Source organism: Bos indicus x Bos taurus, chromosome 4 (assembly GCF_003369695.1).
Source record: "Bos indicus x Bos taurus breed Angus x Brahman F1 hybrid chromosome 4, Bos_hybrid_MaternalHap_v2.0, whole genome shotgun sequence".
Lineage (NCBI taxonomy): Eukaryota > Metazoa > Chordata > Mammalia > Artiodactyla > Bovidae > Bos > Bos indicus x Bos taurus.
In genome coordinates, this window is record NC_040079.1 from 83227910 (window position 1) to 83245476 (window position 17567).

The 17567-nt window shown below is 34.3% G+C and overlaps 1 protein-coding gene across 2 annotated transcripts in view; it reads right to left on the reverse strand.

Annotated features, from left to right (window-relative positions):
- The window catches only part of SEMA3A (semaphorin 3A), a 549604-nt gene that overhangs the window by 138615 nt on the left and 393422 nt on the right, over positions 1–17567 (reverse strand). For both annotated transcript variants that reach the window (XM_027539841.1, XM_027539840.1), the window contains exon 6: positions 15962–16081. In XM_027539841.1, coding sequence (XP_027395642.1) covers positions 15962–16081 — 120 coding nt within the window. The remainder of the gene's footprint in view (positions 1–15961; positions 16082–17567) is intronic.

The following is a 17567-nucleotide window of genomic DNA, read 5'->3' on the forward strand; positions in this document are numbered from 1 at the left end:
ACTCATAAGAAAAGAGTTTAATTAAGTCAGTTTTGGTTTGTCAAAAATAGGCAGGGATTTTTATTATAATGCTCTTTTTTCTAACCTTCCAAGCACTGTAGAATTCTGAGATGATTTCTCTAGAATTTAAACAAATACATTATGAACACAGTTAAATGCCATAATATCACAGTGTCTCATTTTTCCCAATAGAGAGACATGCAGGCTGCATAATTTCACAACTTTGTACAGTCTGCTAAATTCTAACGTTGGAATTCTAGTCAACCCATAGTCTACTCTCTACGAATATTAGTGAAATAATGTTTTACACATGTCAAATACATGCTGTTCACAAAGAGGGAAAAAAGCATTTAAGGTGAGTCAAGGGAATCTTGCTCCCTGTCAAACCGCAAACCTCTGAAATACCCGATTGTTAAGCAAGTTGTGTCATCTCTTGCCAATGACATCCTAACAGGGGAAGATGAAAGGCAATTCCTTGACCAAAACAGAATTTGCCTTCATCCTCAGTGAGCTTTAATTCGAAACTCAAACAATGGAGTATAGTTTTCCGGTAATACTGCCTCCAGGATTTTTACCTTTTTTAATGTTAGTGTGGACATATTTCTGCCTTTGCCCTCCCCTTGTCTCCTGGATCCTCTCTCTTTAAAACTCCCACTTACCTACACCATCAGCAAAAGCTGCTGCTGAGCATTACATTACTAATTATTTTTATTGCTTCCTCTGTGTTAGTCTTCTGTTAGGAGAAATGTATATGTCAGCATCAATGTTATGTTATGAGTTGACAGCACTCACAGAATCTTAAGTGTCATACTGGATTTACTCTGCAAAGAATTTCTGTTCAACTTTAATAAAGGGCTACAAAGAAAAATTAATAGATACATTATTATTATTATAGTTTCTATTTTAAATGGATTTGAGGCATATTACTTCATTCCTTTCTTCTCTTAGCCCCTCTCCCTTCCTTCCTTTAGGTTTAGTCATGTATATTCTTCAACTATTTTTCTGACTTGCTACATAAGGGCCTTGAGAGCAGAATAACTTTCAATTGTAGATCAAATGTTATAATGAAAATTCTACTGTTCTCTACTTAGGGCCATATGCACATGAGGGATAAAACAATTATATCAATAATAACATAAAAAAATCAGAAGTGCTAAAATTTAAGCATAGTTTTATGTTAATCAATATGGATTATTCCTGACATGAAAATGGGGATATAAATCAAATTTATAAAATGGATTATATTAAAATATGGAGCATCCATTAAAAGAGAATACTTGGTGTTATTCAAGGAATCTTTATTTCAAGTCCTCATTCTGATTTGCATGATGTGGCTTTTTACACAGAAGAAACACAAGAATAATTAACCCTTGAGATATGAAGAAATGATGCTTAACAGTTCAGAGTTTATAATGTGAATTCTTCTTGCAAATATATATTCTATTTCAGATAAATTTCTCTAATCATAAGACTCATCACAATATATGCATCTATTTATTTGTCTGCCTTTTCACCTATGTTGCTTTGAGAGTATACACAAGAGTAGTATTAATCTACAATACAAGAGGAGACAAGGAACTTGCTCTAAGGAAGTAATGATTGAATTGAGATCAGAGGGATGAGATGGATTGGGAGGGAGGTGGGAGGGGGGTTCAGGATGGGGAACACATGTACACCCATGGCTGATTCATGCCAATGTATGGCAAAAACCACTACTAATATTGTAAAGTAATTAGCCTCCAATTAAAATAAATTAATTTAAAAAAATCCAAAGGAAGATCCATCCAAGAAACAGGCAGATGCTGAAAAGAAAAATGGAAGGCCTAAAAGAAGAGAGATGGGGAATGTAAAGGCAACAGAAGAAGAAAAAGGAGCTCCAGGACTAGGACAAAGTAAGGGGAGTGTGGCCCAAAAAAGGATGCTAAGATAGGAAGGACTGAGATCAAAAAGTAGACTTCCCTAGTTGCTAAGGTTAAAAGGAAGCAAAGCAATATCTTTAAACAGAAGAGACAGGCTACCGTTTGCTCTCAGAGAAGACTGCTTTGGCTTCAGTGTGATAACCTGACTGGTCAGGCCAAGTGGTGCTGGTCAGCAGTAAGGACAGAGCAGGATCTGAGTTAGTATTATTCCATTAAATGGAACCAGAGGTTATGGGTGACCTTTACACAGCTTGTCTGGCATCGAGCAGAAGAGTCTACTTAGTCTATTACATATAGGAATGATCTTAGAGGCAAATATCTTTCCTTTTGTATTTCCTAAATACTTTCTCACTAATCTTAAATCATGGCTTCTTGCCATTTTTGACCATGATTCACTTTTTCTGACCTCAAACATGGTTTGCATCCTTGAACTTATATATGTATATATTTAACAGTTTTCTTTTTACTTTATTTTAAAGAAACTAGGGCAAATTCAAGGTTAATACTCTTATGTCATTATTTTTTCAAATTTCAGGCTCTAAAGTCATTCTTTTACCCACTCATATTTCAAATATTCTTACGTATATATAATGGGTGTGCCTAGGAGAGAATGTCACATATGTAGATGTCACCCACCAGACATAAAGCTGGGAAGAGCTATTGTTAATGGTCAGAGTCCTAGAAAAGACTAAATCATATGACAGCAGAACCTATACTTACAATAGATATGATACAAATAATAAAAAAGAAAAGTCACCATCACCACCCTTTAGGATACAAAAACTCACAAAACCTTAAAGTTACCCAAATGTATAAAGTACAGATAAAATATTTTTGCTTTGGATACTTGCAATAGCTGAATGATGGACAATGCCCAGGCAATATCTACCCCTATATAGAACTGATCCATTTCAAAACAATCACTTTTCCCACAGCTTCCCTAAGATACATGGAAAGTAGATTAAAATCTATATTTACAAATATATATTCAGGCAATCTAAACTGACATATGTTCCTTATATTACACCTTCACTATTTGTCTAAGATGTTGCTATCACTATGGACATAAGCACATACATATATATAATATGCAAAAAGTTATATAGATATATACTGCATATATACATATATATTTTTCCTGTTGAAAACATTTGTAGAGAACTCACTGCAGGAATTATAAATAATTTAAATATAAATCAAATTGTAATAATTTTAATATCCTTTTTCTAAATCAGACTTTCTTAGGACATGTTGAGGTCTATGACTATAAATAAATTTGTTCCTGCATTCTTTTTCTTTTCTCATGCTCTGTGTTAACACTCAACTGGGTCCCCACCCTGTTCATTAAACCCTTTTTCTAACAGATGTTGCTTTTTTCCCTTTTACTCTTTCATGTTATCCAAGAGAGATCAAAGAGTTTAGTCATTCTTGTCTATTGTATGCAGAGGTGTGTGGGTGAAATTCTGTATGATTCTGATGTTCACAGTGTTCAGGTTGCCTTCCTAATGTTTCAGTTACTTTCGGTGATAATATCTGATATGTGTTGACTGCTGCAACTAATAGAAATCATCTTTAATCTAGCTAGTTTCATGAGAATAAAGGAAAATAGTGTAAAGTATTGAAACAATATTCAAATTTTATCTATTTTTAAGAGACGATTGACTTATTTTGGAAAAGGAAATAGTACTTTTGTAAAAGAAATCACACAATTTTTCCCTGACAACATAGTTTATAATCAGACTATGAATGCATGGAGGAAGTACAAGAAAAGACCTTTTCAAAAGTAATTATTTAATATTACTTATACATTTTATTTTTAAAAACTTATATAAATAACTTGATACAAATGAAAAATTGTGCCTTTCACGTCCTTTTCCATGTGTGATAGTGAGAATGAGGCCATATAGTATAATGGAAAGAACTCTTAATTAGCTGTCAGGAGAGCTGAGTTTAAGTTCAACTTTTAACCACAAAGTAGCCAGAGGATTTGAAGATACTATTTAAGAAATTTGAGTTTAAATTTTCTATATTATGAAATGGAGGATAGGAATTAGAGGCGTTATGCAGTAACTATAAGCTATAGTATTATAAACAAGCACTTTTGTGCAAAAATTTATGGAAATTGTGATCACAGTTTAACTCTGGACACATAATTTTTTAAAAGTAAGATATCAGATATTGCTGAGCTTTGTGCTTAGGATGTTGCTAGGCTTCAGTAGTCTTGTGTATATCAAATTTTGCAACTGAATATTTTGTAGTAAAAATTTCAGGTCAAAATATTTTTCTTAGTCACATAGTTGAAAAATACTTTTCATTTATTTCTTAGAAGCTTATTACATTTTTCAGACTTTTTTTAGTATAAGGTAGAAAAGTGAATGGATTAAATTTTTTTGTCCTCCCTGTGGCAAACACATCATTTGGTTTTGTCATATCATTTCCCCTGAAGTTGATTTTAATCAAGAGACTGAAAACAACTGACTGCCTTATGCATTTTACGAACAAAGGGATGTTAGTTCACTTCTATCTTTATGGATATTTACATTGTTAAAATGGAAATATTTTGCTTATCAATGGCATGATATTTTCCTATTCCTCTCTCAGATAAGTCATTGCATTTTATTCTAGAAAAAAATTACATGTGTCTAAGAGATTGTGCAATCATAGCCATGATTTTAAAAATTCCAAACTGTTAGGAAAAATTTGCAAAAATTTGACAGTGTCAAGGTAGTAGCTAGGTCTGCTCTCTAGCATGATATAATACAAAGAATAGGTTTCCCTTCCTACAAATCTTCCATTTGCGTCCAAGATTTAGGCCAGCAAAGGGCAAGTCGATGTGGGATACTAAACATCCATCCTTTCCAGGTTGAGTAATTTAAATATGAGGTAAGACAGCTATTAAATGCCAACAAAATATAAATCAAAAGAAGAAAAGTTTGCCAGGATAAAAGCACTTAAGAGGAGCTTGAACTCTGGCGTGTATACAAAACCCCATTTGCAACATTAGAAAGATCCAGACTTTCAGCCTCTGTATAAAGCTTTGTGATAATCTCAAGTGAGGTAACTTAAAATAGAAGCTAGTCTTGAAGTTCTTAATCATCAAGCTACTTTTTAAAGTATATATCCATAAGGCATATTCGATAGGTATTTATTTATTATAAGAGAAATTCTGATGTATAAAATTGTTGAGGAGACCAGTTTAATGTAATTTCAGTGGCAGCAAAAGTCACACAATGAATCAGTGACAGACCTGTGAATTGATTTTTAGATCCCATTAGACTCCCTTTTTAACTGCTCAGCAATTCCTGAGATTGCTTTCAGTGGCCAGAGATGCACAATCAAATTAAAACAGCAGACTGGAAAATAAAAATAAAATAAAATGGAAAGTAGTTGTTCCATGCGGATTGATTTCCGACATATAAATATACAAATCTCAAGCTGTATTCAGGCATTAATATCAAATTTTCTATCATTTATATAGAAATGGATTTAAATTACTGAAATATATGAGTAAAATAGGCAAAAATAGAAATAACAGTATTAAGTGGAAGATGAAAGCCTACACAATTCAATTTCTGAGGCAGTGATTAAAAAAGTGTCTATTCACGTGAATATATATTTATCAAGATACATTTGTTCTAGCTGGAAATTCTAAAGATTCATAAGTACAAAATTAATTTTGAGTAAAATTATTTCTGCTTTCAGATATGCTAATACTTTCATCAGCAGAGATAGCTTGATAAGGCCCATTTACATTAAGGAAAATGAAATAAAGACAATGTCAATTTTCTGTTATTTGATAGTCTGTGTGCCATATAAAATTACATATTTTCTGTTTATTAGAGAATCTAAAATTCTACATAAAATAATATCCAGACTTTGTGTTCTTGAATTATGACATGATCAAAATACCAAGAAATAGTAAGATACATTTCATTGCTAAACTTACTTTGAATAAGAAGTGGGAAACTCATTAATTTTTAAAATATTTTAAGAAATCTATCTCAATTATATGTCTATTAATGCTACAGAATCTGATTTTTCCTTTTGCATTAAAAAAAAAAATTACAGCTCTCTCTGATTGTAGTCAATCCCTGGGTCGGGAAGATCCCCTGGAGAAGGAAATGGCAACCTACTCCAATATTCTTGCCTGGAGAAGCCCATGGACAGAGAAGCCTGTTGGGCTACAGTCCATGGGGTTGCAGAGAGTCAGACATGACTGAGTGTAAAACATATTAGCATTCTTTTGTGTGTCTAAGTGGAAGTACCACAGGCACGTTTTATTTTTGCTCAACACCTTTATTACATAGAGAGGGAATTAACAGTGTCTAAAGGATATTATGCTAGGTAAAATAAGCCAGGAGCAGAAGGGCAAATGCTGCATGATTTTAGTTATGTGAGATATCTAAAACAGCTAAACTCATAGATTGAGAGAACAGAATGAGAGAATAGAGCAGTGGTTGTCAGGGGCTGCAGGTAGAAAAATGGGGAGTTGCTGCTCAATGGGTATAAAGTTTCAGTTACACAAGATGGGTAAGTCCTAGAGAGCAGCTGCACAGCATGGTGCCTATAGTTAACAATAGTGAATCATGCACTTATAAAGTTGTTAAGAGAGTAGATTTATGTTAAGCATTCTTACTACACCAAAAATATGTATAATTAAAAAAACACACATAGGATAGCATCCTACCAGTGGGGATGGTACAACATCAGTACAGTATGAGACATAATATTGACGTCACTAGAAAAGTCATGACGACAAACTGACTAGCTGTATGATGATAGGGAGGCTGCTGAATTTTTCTGAGACTTAGTTTCCGAAAGTGAAAAGTGCAGATAGCATTTCAATCACTGGGTAATGAATATAAAATGCTATAATATTCATAAAACCATCAAATATGCCAGCAATGACAGCCATTAGTAGTAATAAAATTAATTTAAAAACCACAGAGAGTAGTTATAGCAGGAGGAAAACTGGGCAGAAAAACAAGGGATAAACTGGATATACCAGTCTCACAAAAATCTCACAAAATCAGTATAAGCTAAAATATAATAATGAAACTAAAATTAAAGCATGGTTTTCATTTAAAAATAGCTATTTCTAAGTACAATGCATCTTGTTTCTTTTTGTTATTTTTTTTTAAAACAAAGTGTGTTTGAATTACTTTCACAGATGCATTACACAAAACAGCATTCTCTAGATTTACAAGTGTGGAGAAACCATGTTTTTGTTATACGCCATGGGTGAGAAATTCACATAACTTTGCATATGGTAGCTTAATGTTTTATGCACAACATAAAGTCAGCTTATTTGTAGACTCAGCAGCGAAGTAAGCCACAATATGCTATAAAGCATGTTTTATCTAATTGTCACAAAAGAATTGGGAAACCATTTTTTCACTGGAGAGTTTAAAGAGTATCATCATGTCAATATACATCATGATTTATGATATTTAGATGCTATTTTATTATTGTTTGTTGTGAGAATTTTAAACATTACTCAGTATCTTTTTCCTCAGTATCAGTCCAAGTTCTCATTATGTGACATTTCTGAACTTTTGCCAAAGTCTCAAAATGGATATTCCTATATGTCCATCCCCTACCATGCACACACTGATACTAAAAATATGTTTCAGAACCAACCATAGCAATACTAGTAGTAACCTTCTATGGCTTTGTATAGCTCTTGACTAGATTTCCAAAATCAATTTGATTCTAATTTTCCAGCTCCTTTTGAAAATCACTGTACTCTATGCACGCTGATATGTGCCACTTACCAACGCCTTTCATGTCTCTGTCCTTCTATTCTATCCTTCTAGTCTTACTAAAGGATCCTCCACATCCATCAGTATTTGATCCCATTTTCAAAGCCCAGCTTAAACATGATGGCTTCTGTTCACTTCATCAAGCTATTCCTTAATTACAGTTATCACTTTGTTCAGACTAGGCATACATTAAGAAGTTCTGAAATATAAAATATAAATACATGACAAAATCTTTAATAATTTAAATAAGAATTAATGATTTTAATCCTCCTCTCCCCCTGCACCAACCGGTACTTTCTTTTAAAGGAGCAGATTCTTGACTCAGACATAAAGCACTGAATAGCATGATTGCTTCAGGCCCATTACAAAATACCCATGGAAACCTTAATTTTCTCATCAATAAAATGAGGATGTGAAGAGTAGGTATTTCATCAGATTTTGTGAAGACTAAGGTAACATACTCAATGCTGCCATTACAGAGTATAATTATTGCTAGTAAATACTAGTAGTTGGGATTATCATTATCATTGCTCATGTTTTCACCAATGTTGAAGTTATATATCTATGTATGTGTTCAGTCTTTGAGGGAAGACGTTCATCTTTATATTCCTCATCTTTATATTCCTCACCATTATTATTAGAACCTTACTTAGGAAAAATGTTTCCTATGTTTTTATTAATGTCAATTTTATCTTAATGACTATAAATTGCTTTGGAATACAAATTGCTTCCAATAATACAAAGGCATTGATTGTAGCAGCAGAACAGAATTGTAGCTACAAATCTGAAGAACCCTAGATTATAAATGCTAAGCCTCTATTATCTTCTAGTATTGCCAACAAAGGTCCATCTAGTCAAGGCTATGGTTTTTCTGGTGGTCATGTACGGATGTGAAAGTTGGATTGTGAAGAAAGCTGAGCGCCGAAGAATTCATGCTTTTAAAATGTGGTGTTGGAGAAGACTCTTGAGAGTTTCTTGGACAGCAAGGAGATCCAACCAGTCCATTCTAAAGGAGAGCAGTCCTGGGTGTTCTTTGGAAGGACTGATGCTAAAGCTGAAACTCCAATACTTTGGCCACCTCATGCTAAGAGCTGACTTATTGGAAAAGACTCTGATACTGGGAGGGATTGGGGGCAGGAGGAAAAGGGGACGACAGAGGATGAGATGGCTGGATGGCATCACCGACTCAATGGACATGAGTTTGGGTGAACTCCAGGAGCTGGTGATGGACAGGGAGGCCTGGCATGCTGCGGTTCATGGGGTCGCAAAGAGTCGGACATGACTGAGCCACTGAACTGAACTGATTCTCTCAAATCTATTTAATATAAATTTTTATACCAAAACTTCTGGTTTTCTCATTATACCTTTCCTTTTCACCTCAATGCTATTCAGATTACTTCACACTGATTCTCAGCATCAGTCTTTGCTATTTCTATTTCCCCAGATCCTCCAACTTCCAAACAGACTGCATGTAGAAAGACTGGAGCAACTGAGAACCACAAGGAGCCTAGAAGAGAAGTCAACACACTAGAGCAAGGGGAGTGTCCTCAGATGTGAACACAGGGAACAGGGGACACTGTCTGCTTAAAAGGTAGCTCCTTAGTGGGCTTCCGGTTACCTTACATTGTATATTTTCTAATAGTAACTACATTTATAAGATTCTAAAGCTAAGTATAGGTTCTTCATGGTTAAAATTAAGTACTGACTAGAGAACAAATACAATTGAAATCAGCATTAGCAAACAATGTGACAACAATATCTTTGTAAATCTTGAAAAGTAAATACCTTCTTACACTATGAAGGTGATTCTAGTGACCAGGAGTTACAGTCAGAACTCTCCTTTGTGCTCTGGGGTAATTTACTTTCCTCTGAAGCACAGCAAGATCTTTCATACGGCCCATTCTGACCTCCCCTTGGCCTTCACTTGGCAGGAAGACAGTGTTTGCCTATCAAGTCAACTCTTGTTTCCTTCTCCTTAGCCCAAGATATTACAGGTATATCCTTGGCACTCACATGTTTATAAGCCTTAAGCGAACAAGGGCACTAAAATCTTAAGATTTTACATGATTATGAGGTAGTTATCCAACTAGTTTAGAATGGACTTATATAATTTTCCTCAGGTTATCATCAAAGTGAACCATTATGATTTAAAACAAATCTACAAGATAACTTGCTGAGGGCTATTTGGAACACACACCAAGAGGAGGTGAATGTATTCTGATTTGTGGAAATTCAGTTTAAATTATTTTTGCTGTGTTTCCAAAGTTTCAAATATATGAAACTAATACCTTCCTTCTCACACATATATCCAAGTTGTATTTTCACAACCTTAACCTTTGGTTCCAAATGAAGTACTTTAGGCAAGAAGACAAAGAGATAAACGAGGAAAAACAGAATGTGAGTCCAAGGGTAAAGAAAAGGTCCTGAAGAGGAAGGAGAGGAAAACAGCCTAAACAGGTGAGCAGGTGCTGGGGCTTAGCACCACTCTATTTTTTGTTTGTTTGTTTTGGGAAAAATATAATATTGATAACAAGAGTTTTTATGAACAGAAATCTCCTCTCAAAATACATTATATATGGAATGAGTGCAAAGCAACCAGTCAAGAGGGCACAGTAGAAGAGAATTAAGTTGGAGTTCACATTATCAGTGACAAATTAGCTCCAGGAAATCAAAGGTCTTTGTTCCAAACCAGCATTCGTAGTTCATGAGGAAGAGAAAAAATACATTGGTTAAAGTACTGCTTATCTTTTAGTCCTCATGTCTGGGTTGACTGTGAATAAAGATGCATTTAGGAATTGAGTACTACAGATAATAAAGTCTTTTAATAAGTAATTGATAATGACATCATGCACCAATATGGCCTTAAGAAAACTTTTTAATTTTGTCCAAATTATTTTTCTGGTACTATGTGAACTAGATCTGACAAAACATGGAATGAAATACCCAGCAAGTTAAGAACTGAATGTTAACATTTCTATTTTTTCTGTCATTGTTTTTAGGAATAACAGGTGACAAAACATCGTGTAGGGGGAAAAAAAAAGAAACCCAAACACTTCACCATTAAACCAAATAAGTATAGAGAGTAAAAGTGTATTTATCTCATTAACTATGGTGTTTTCATATCAAATATTTAGAGCAAACAAGTCAAAATATAAAATGGTCATTTGAAACATTTTAAATACAGTAAAAGGGATGTTGCTTTGGACTTTCGGTTCTCTTTCTCTCTTTTACCATTTTTTTTCCCTTAAACTTGTTTCTAATAATTTAGGTCTTCCTACTACCTCACTTGGCCACTAGTTCTTTTAATTTTGAGAAACAGACTTCTTGATAATATCTAGAGTTTAGAATGTTAATAGCTCATAGAAAATACACTGTTGAATTGCTAAAGTCACAGAATTTATGAACTGTGATTTTTTTCCTCAAATACAAACAGCAGAGCATTTTAAAATTTAATTTGCAATATAAATGGTGGTACTGTTTATTCAGCATTGTAATTTGTATGGTTTCCTGTCCAACACAATTCAAGTATTGAAAGATTAGGGGGGGAAAAAAACCCCCTAGAAACCATAATGGTCTTACTCCAACCACATTTGGCTCAGGTTCGCAGTGCAAATGAGGGATGCACTGCCTCTGGTGGAAATAATGAAGCCGAGAAGAAATCACCAAGAATCCTGACTTCTGTTAGTCTACTAACCTACTAATTTATGTTATTCTGCTAACGTAAGTGGGAAAAGTCAGACTCCAACGCATGATCTAAGAAAGATGGAAAGATACAACCACCCTAAAAGAATGCTTCATTGTTTTACCAAGATATCTAAATTCCTTAACTTGGGCATCTCTTCTTGTACTCTTTCTACAGTACAAGAAATAAACTTTTATTCTATTGGACTCAATGACAAAATAAATTGAGAGAGATAACTCAATTAGAAAAAGTTAATTAGATGTATAAATTAGTCAACTGAGCTCCAGGTACCACTTAAGTAGAATTTTGGCCCTGGAGACTGTTATAAAGAGCATTTGATTCAAAGTTTTACATAGAAGCAAACTCTTATTCTTGGTGGAAGAGAAAAAACAGACAAAACATTTTATTTTATATCTTGATATATTAGTTGTCATCGTAGAAATGACCTTAGAGATAGCCATTAAGCTTTACTGCATTTCTTAATGTCCCTTTGGTTCTATCATAAATTGAGATCATGGCATTATGAGAGTATTTATAGAGTTAATATTTTCCAGCTCTCATCTGGGTTCATCTTTCTTTAGATTTCCTCCCAGTACACAGAGGAGGCCGTTTTGGAATTTGAGAAAACAACCAGAGACTTCTTCGGCTATACCCCTCCTAAATTCATACATTTTTTATTAACAAATGTAAATTTGAGAGGGAAATACCATATAATAAAAGTCTTTGGGGAATATTCTGTTGCGTAAGAATGGCTTACACTTTTCATTTGAATGGCATGATATTGAGAGCTTAAACTCAAAAATCATCTGTACTCTAGCTCTGAATCATTCCTCCTGCGAACTCTGCATGAATTTTTATAATAAACACACACATGTGTATGAAGCATGTGACTTCATAGGCAGTTATCTTCAGGGTCAAGTACTATTGGAGGATAACCAAGAATTGACTGACACATATCTTACAGAACTGGAGTTAATTAATAGGTCTACCAATTCCCAACTGCACTACAGGAAACACAAAATCTGCTTAATACAGCAATCAATGACATATCTGTATGGTCATAAGGCATTCACTATACAGCAAGAGGAGATTTCAGATATAGTATTCAGGAGTTTAAATATTGCTATTAAAATGCAGGAAGAGTAAAGTAAGATTATTCACAATCAGAAGACTGAACAAGGATTTCTTTGCAAACTGCTTATTATTATTTAAAAGGAGTTTTTAATTTCTTCATATTAGATCTGAAGCTATTAAATGATGAAGGTAGCTTTGCTTTGTTTCAAAAGTGATATCTTTATTTCTGTGGCATCCAGCCATCTTGAAAGGGTTAAATCTATAATTTCTAACAATGGATTTTAACAATCTTTGGGACTCAATACAAGACAGTTATTTTAAAGACACTGCAAAGAAAAAACTGCATGTTAAAAACTCCATGAAGTCATGATAAAAGCAAAATGTCTTTTTTTGTGTCATAAAATTATTTATAATATGTAAAGTCTGGACAGTACTTTAAAAAAGAAACTATTTCATTGTTTTATGTAATGAGGACAGGAAACAGCAGCATATACATGTTATTTTTTCAACCAGAATATAGGAAAAGGTTTGTCTTAGTTCTGTCTGAAAGCCCATCCCTGTAAATAAAAGTTACTAAATTCAAACTTCAGGAGATCTTATGAACTCTAATTCAACAAGCCTGGCCTCAGTCCTGCTTGCTGTTTTATTTCTTATTCTGCCAATCCTTCCATTACCATCATGACTCTCCTAACTTCATGAAACACATATTGTCTCATTGTCTCAAATTCAAAAACAGTATAACTGTTTAAATACAAGTGTAGTATTTTAAGTACCAATAGAGATCAATTTAAGGCAGATTCTCTTTTAAGGCAGTTTAGGATTGAAAATTGAATTTTATGTTGTCTAGACAAGCCATCTTGATAATATCTTTTCCAGAATTTCCTAGATTGACTGTCTAGACCGCTCCCAATTCCCCCAGATAATTGCATAATCATCTTCCCTCTGACCCCTAAATAGTCTGGAACAGCATCTCCTCATAACACAGTTGGCATGCAATTCAAGACCACTGAGCTTCTGAGGGAGGACTTTTCTCAAAGGTTCTGAGTTTTAGAATTTCAATAAAACACTTTTTCATCAATATCCTACCATAAGGTGATTGGATGGGAAGCTTTATTTATTTATTTCAGTGGAGGAAAAGGCCTCCTCCATTTTGCTGGGTAAATGGCCTGGCTCCTGTACCTCTGCATCCTCCCATCCACTCTTAAACCAGCAATGAGTAGTTGATGAGTTGAGAAAGAGGGAAATCTGCTAAAGAACAACTTCAGAAAGAAAAAGAAAAATTTATATTTGGGGAAAATTGTAAAAATACAGAAACCATATGTGATATTTTAATTTAAATGGCCATCAAGATCATCTAAGCTTCAAAATTAAAAGTAGAGGAATTAAGCTAAGTACAAAATGACCTGGCAAGAATGAGAGCCCAGTGCAGTAACTTATAAACTCTGATGAATGAGGTACATTTAATAGCAAAGTGACAGTTATTACCATAAAAGCTGCAATGGCTTTCATCCTGCGATACACATTCATATTTAAAAAATTACAATCTGCATTTTTTTAAGAACCTACTACCCATTAAGCAATGTCAAACTCTTATAACTGCATGAGGTAGAGACCATTCTTATCACCACTTTCTAGACTAGAAACAAAGACACAAAGGAAATTAGTAGCTTACTGCAGATTAAGTATCAAGTACTGAACTAAGGTTGGACAAAAGCTCTCCAGTGAAAGGCTAGAGGACATGAGTTTAATAATGAAGGGATTACAACTCCTTGAGTTTCTATAGCAAAAAAATGTCAGTGGGCCATGCCGTGGTTAGACAATTGGGAGACAGTTGGAGATAGTAAGTTGATTTCTCACTTAAATATAAGGACACGAGGGTCATAGAGGTTTGCTTTGTTTTTACATATTATGAGACAGAATCTGAGAGGTTAAGCAATTTTCCTGGACTCCACAGACAGTAAGTTGTAGAACATGATTAGAAGCCAGAAATGACCCTAAAGCCCACCTATTTTCCACTAACCCTGTGTTTGGAGCTCAGCTCTCCGGGTCCCACTGTCCCATATAGTATGATGCCAGACAGATGTGAAAAGTCCAAGACAATATGCAGAATGTTCTCCAGAGATATCTCCAATAAACATAAAAGTGGGACCCAAGTTTTAGGGTGCCTGACTATTGAAAATAGCCTAGAAGCAGGTGAAGAAGGAAAGATTTATCCAGAAGTTGCTAAAAAGTTAATTATGCAAAATCTGCAGGACTGTATGCAAGAAATTATTCCTAATTTCATCAATAAAAAACAAGTAACTTAAGTAGAACTGCCTTTCCTTAATTTAATTTACTTAAAACTCCTGGGTATGTCATCAGGTACAGAATGCAAGCTGGTAAAGAAAAAAGGAGGAGGATGCACTGGGGGAAGAGGTTTATGAGGGCAAATGTCTAAACTCGTGAGAACTTGGGAAAGGGTTTTAATCTTCCCAGGATCATCAGGAAAGTCATAATAATCATGTTTAGTCTAGAAACCACATAGCCTCAAAGGTGTCTTCTTATACAAAGAAGGTACAACACAAAAATGTTTCGATTATTCAGCGTTTGGGTTGTAAGATCATATTTGTATCACTTTTGGATTCCATAAGAAAATATAGAGAAAAGATTTAAAGTTATAAAGAAGTGGCTAACATGTAAATTATATTTAACATTTAGGATTCCAGAAACATTCTGGGAACAAACCTTTTATCTGATGAGTAATTCTGGGTTCCAATTGGAAGAAAATCCTGTCACAAGATTTTTTCACCACATGAACACTTTTGTTTTTCATAGGATTTTGTGCCAAAAATTATAAAGGGCTTATAATTAAATGCTATTGATAAATCCAACCCATGGAATTGCTTTCAAACTAGAAACTTTTCCTTTAAATACATCCCTAATTTCAAGTTTTGCTTAAATTTACCCAACTTAATTTTCTCACTAAAACATCTTTTAGGAGCAAGAGACAAATAAACATTTTTTATCTTTTTTATCCTGACAAAATTATAGTCCAAAATATAAATATAAAGCCTAGCTAAGCAAGAACACAACTGTGAGCAATTTAGGTCAAACATATGATCAGAGCATTGAGCACATGTATGGCATCCTTTCTTAATCCCTGGGCAGAAGAAAACAACTGTGGTGGCAGACACTTCTGGCTGAGGAGGGAAATGGTGGGGAAAGCTGGCAATATACAAATGAAGGAGAAAACAGTACACATTCAGCCTGCTGACATCTGCTGCACATGCAAAATGGATTGGACTCTGTAATAGAGAGGAAAAGCAAATGCTTTCTTCCTTCCTTCTCCCTGTTTCAGTTATTGTTGAGTGATGGTCTCAATTCTTTTTGCATTCACAGATTAAAATTAATAATAACATCTGAATCCCAAGTAGGAGCTATCTAACAGCAAACTAATTTCTTCAATGAAGTGAGGAAAGTAGTAATAAAGTATTTGAAAAGGAAGGGGTCATGGACAAACACCATTTTTAAAAAGCGAGCTTTACCTCAGGATGATGTCCAATTTCAATGTAGGTGCAAACTGGATGAAAAGCCCCCGTTCCACAGGCATACAAATGAGTCTGATTATAAGCCTTAAGCACCTTGATGAAATTAGCACATTCTTTCTGTAAAACAAAAGGAAAACCAGTGAGTTCTAGCAGTGAGCATGGCTGAGGTATCCTTTAGTGTGCTAGGCATGTTTGAGCAGATTTCTTTTGTGTCCTTTCACCTTAGTTTTTATAGCTTATTATTCTATTGTTTGTTCACATTACTACATGAGACACAGATGGGGTTTGCTCTCATTGTTACATGAAACAAAGAAGTTCTTATTTTGGGGGGTAAAAAATAATATTCCCTTTAATGTTTTTATTAAAACTATAATTTATTTATTAAAAAGTGGAATAAAGTTATAGATGACCAATTATAATAGGTGACTTTTCTGGAAATGAAGGAAACAGAAAATTTTTTAGTCAATTAGTTAAATCGTAATAATGATGAAAATTTATTTGCAAAAGTCAGCTTTAAATTTGGAAAAGTAAATAAAAAATAAAAAGTAATAAAACCTTCTACTAAACATAAATTTGAAACATCATCAGTAACTCATAATGATTGGCAACTAACTTTGAACTTTAGCAGTGCTACTTATTACTGGGCTGCCCTGGTGGCTCAGATGGTATAGAATCCAACTGTGATGCAGGAGACCCAGGTTTGATCACTGGATTGGGAAGATCCCCTGGAGAAGGGAATGGCAACCCACTCCAGTATTCTTGCCTGGAGAATTCCATAGACAAAGAGTCGAACATGACTGAGTGACTAACATACACACACACACACACATACACACACACTGATGCTTACTAGTGAGCTTTACAGACTTAAGAAGATAAAACCACCTCCTCTTGAAAAAAGTCACTGAAACTTCAAAGATGGTTTGTGTATAAGATGAGACAGAGAAGATATTAGAGTTTAGAAAGTCTGTAAACTGAGGGTCTTTATTAGAGTGGCTATATTTAATAAATATCTTCATGAGTACATGTACATCTTAAACCGATACATGGATACCCTTACCAATGAGTCATGGATCCTCCAGGTAAAGAACAGCTACTTTATAAGAGGGGATTATAGTCATATCTTATTATGTATAGAAGTTTAGACATTCCTTCCATTTCATTATCCAAATGTCACCTAATAAGTATGATAGAGCTATTTATATTTTTCCATATATTCTATCTGTAGACCCTATGAAAGAAAATGTGTTTCTACAAACAAATAGGAATCTTAGCCTTCTGTTCCTGTTAAGGGGAAGATTCAGGGGAAAAAAAATCAGATGAAGTATAAACTGGATAATTTTATTGCCAAATTAACCCTGAGTTGAAAAGATATACTTTTCGCAAAATATTTTTAAATAAATGAGTTGCTATCAATACTATAAAAAGAAAACAGTGAAAAGAGAAATTCAAACTTGGTGCTCTGTGACAACCTAGAGGGGTGGGATGGGGTGGGAGGTGGGAGGTAAACTCAAGAGGTAGGGGACATAAGTATACCTATGGCTGATTCGTGTTGATATATGGCAGAAATAGCACAATATTGTAAAGCAATTATCCTCCAACT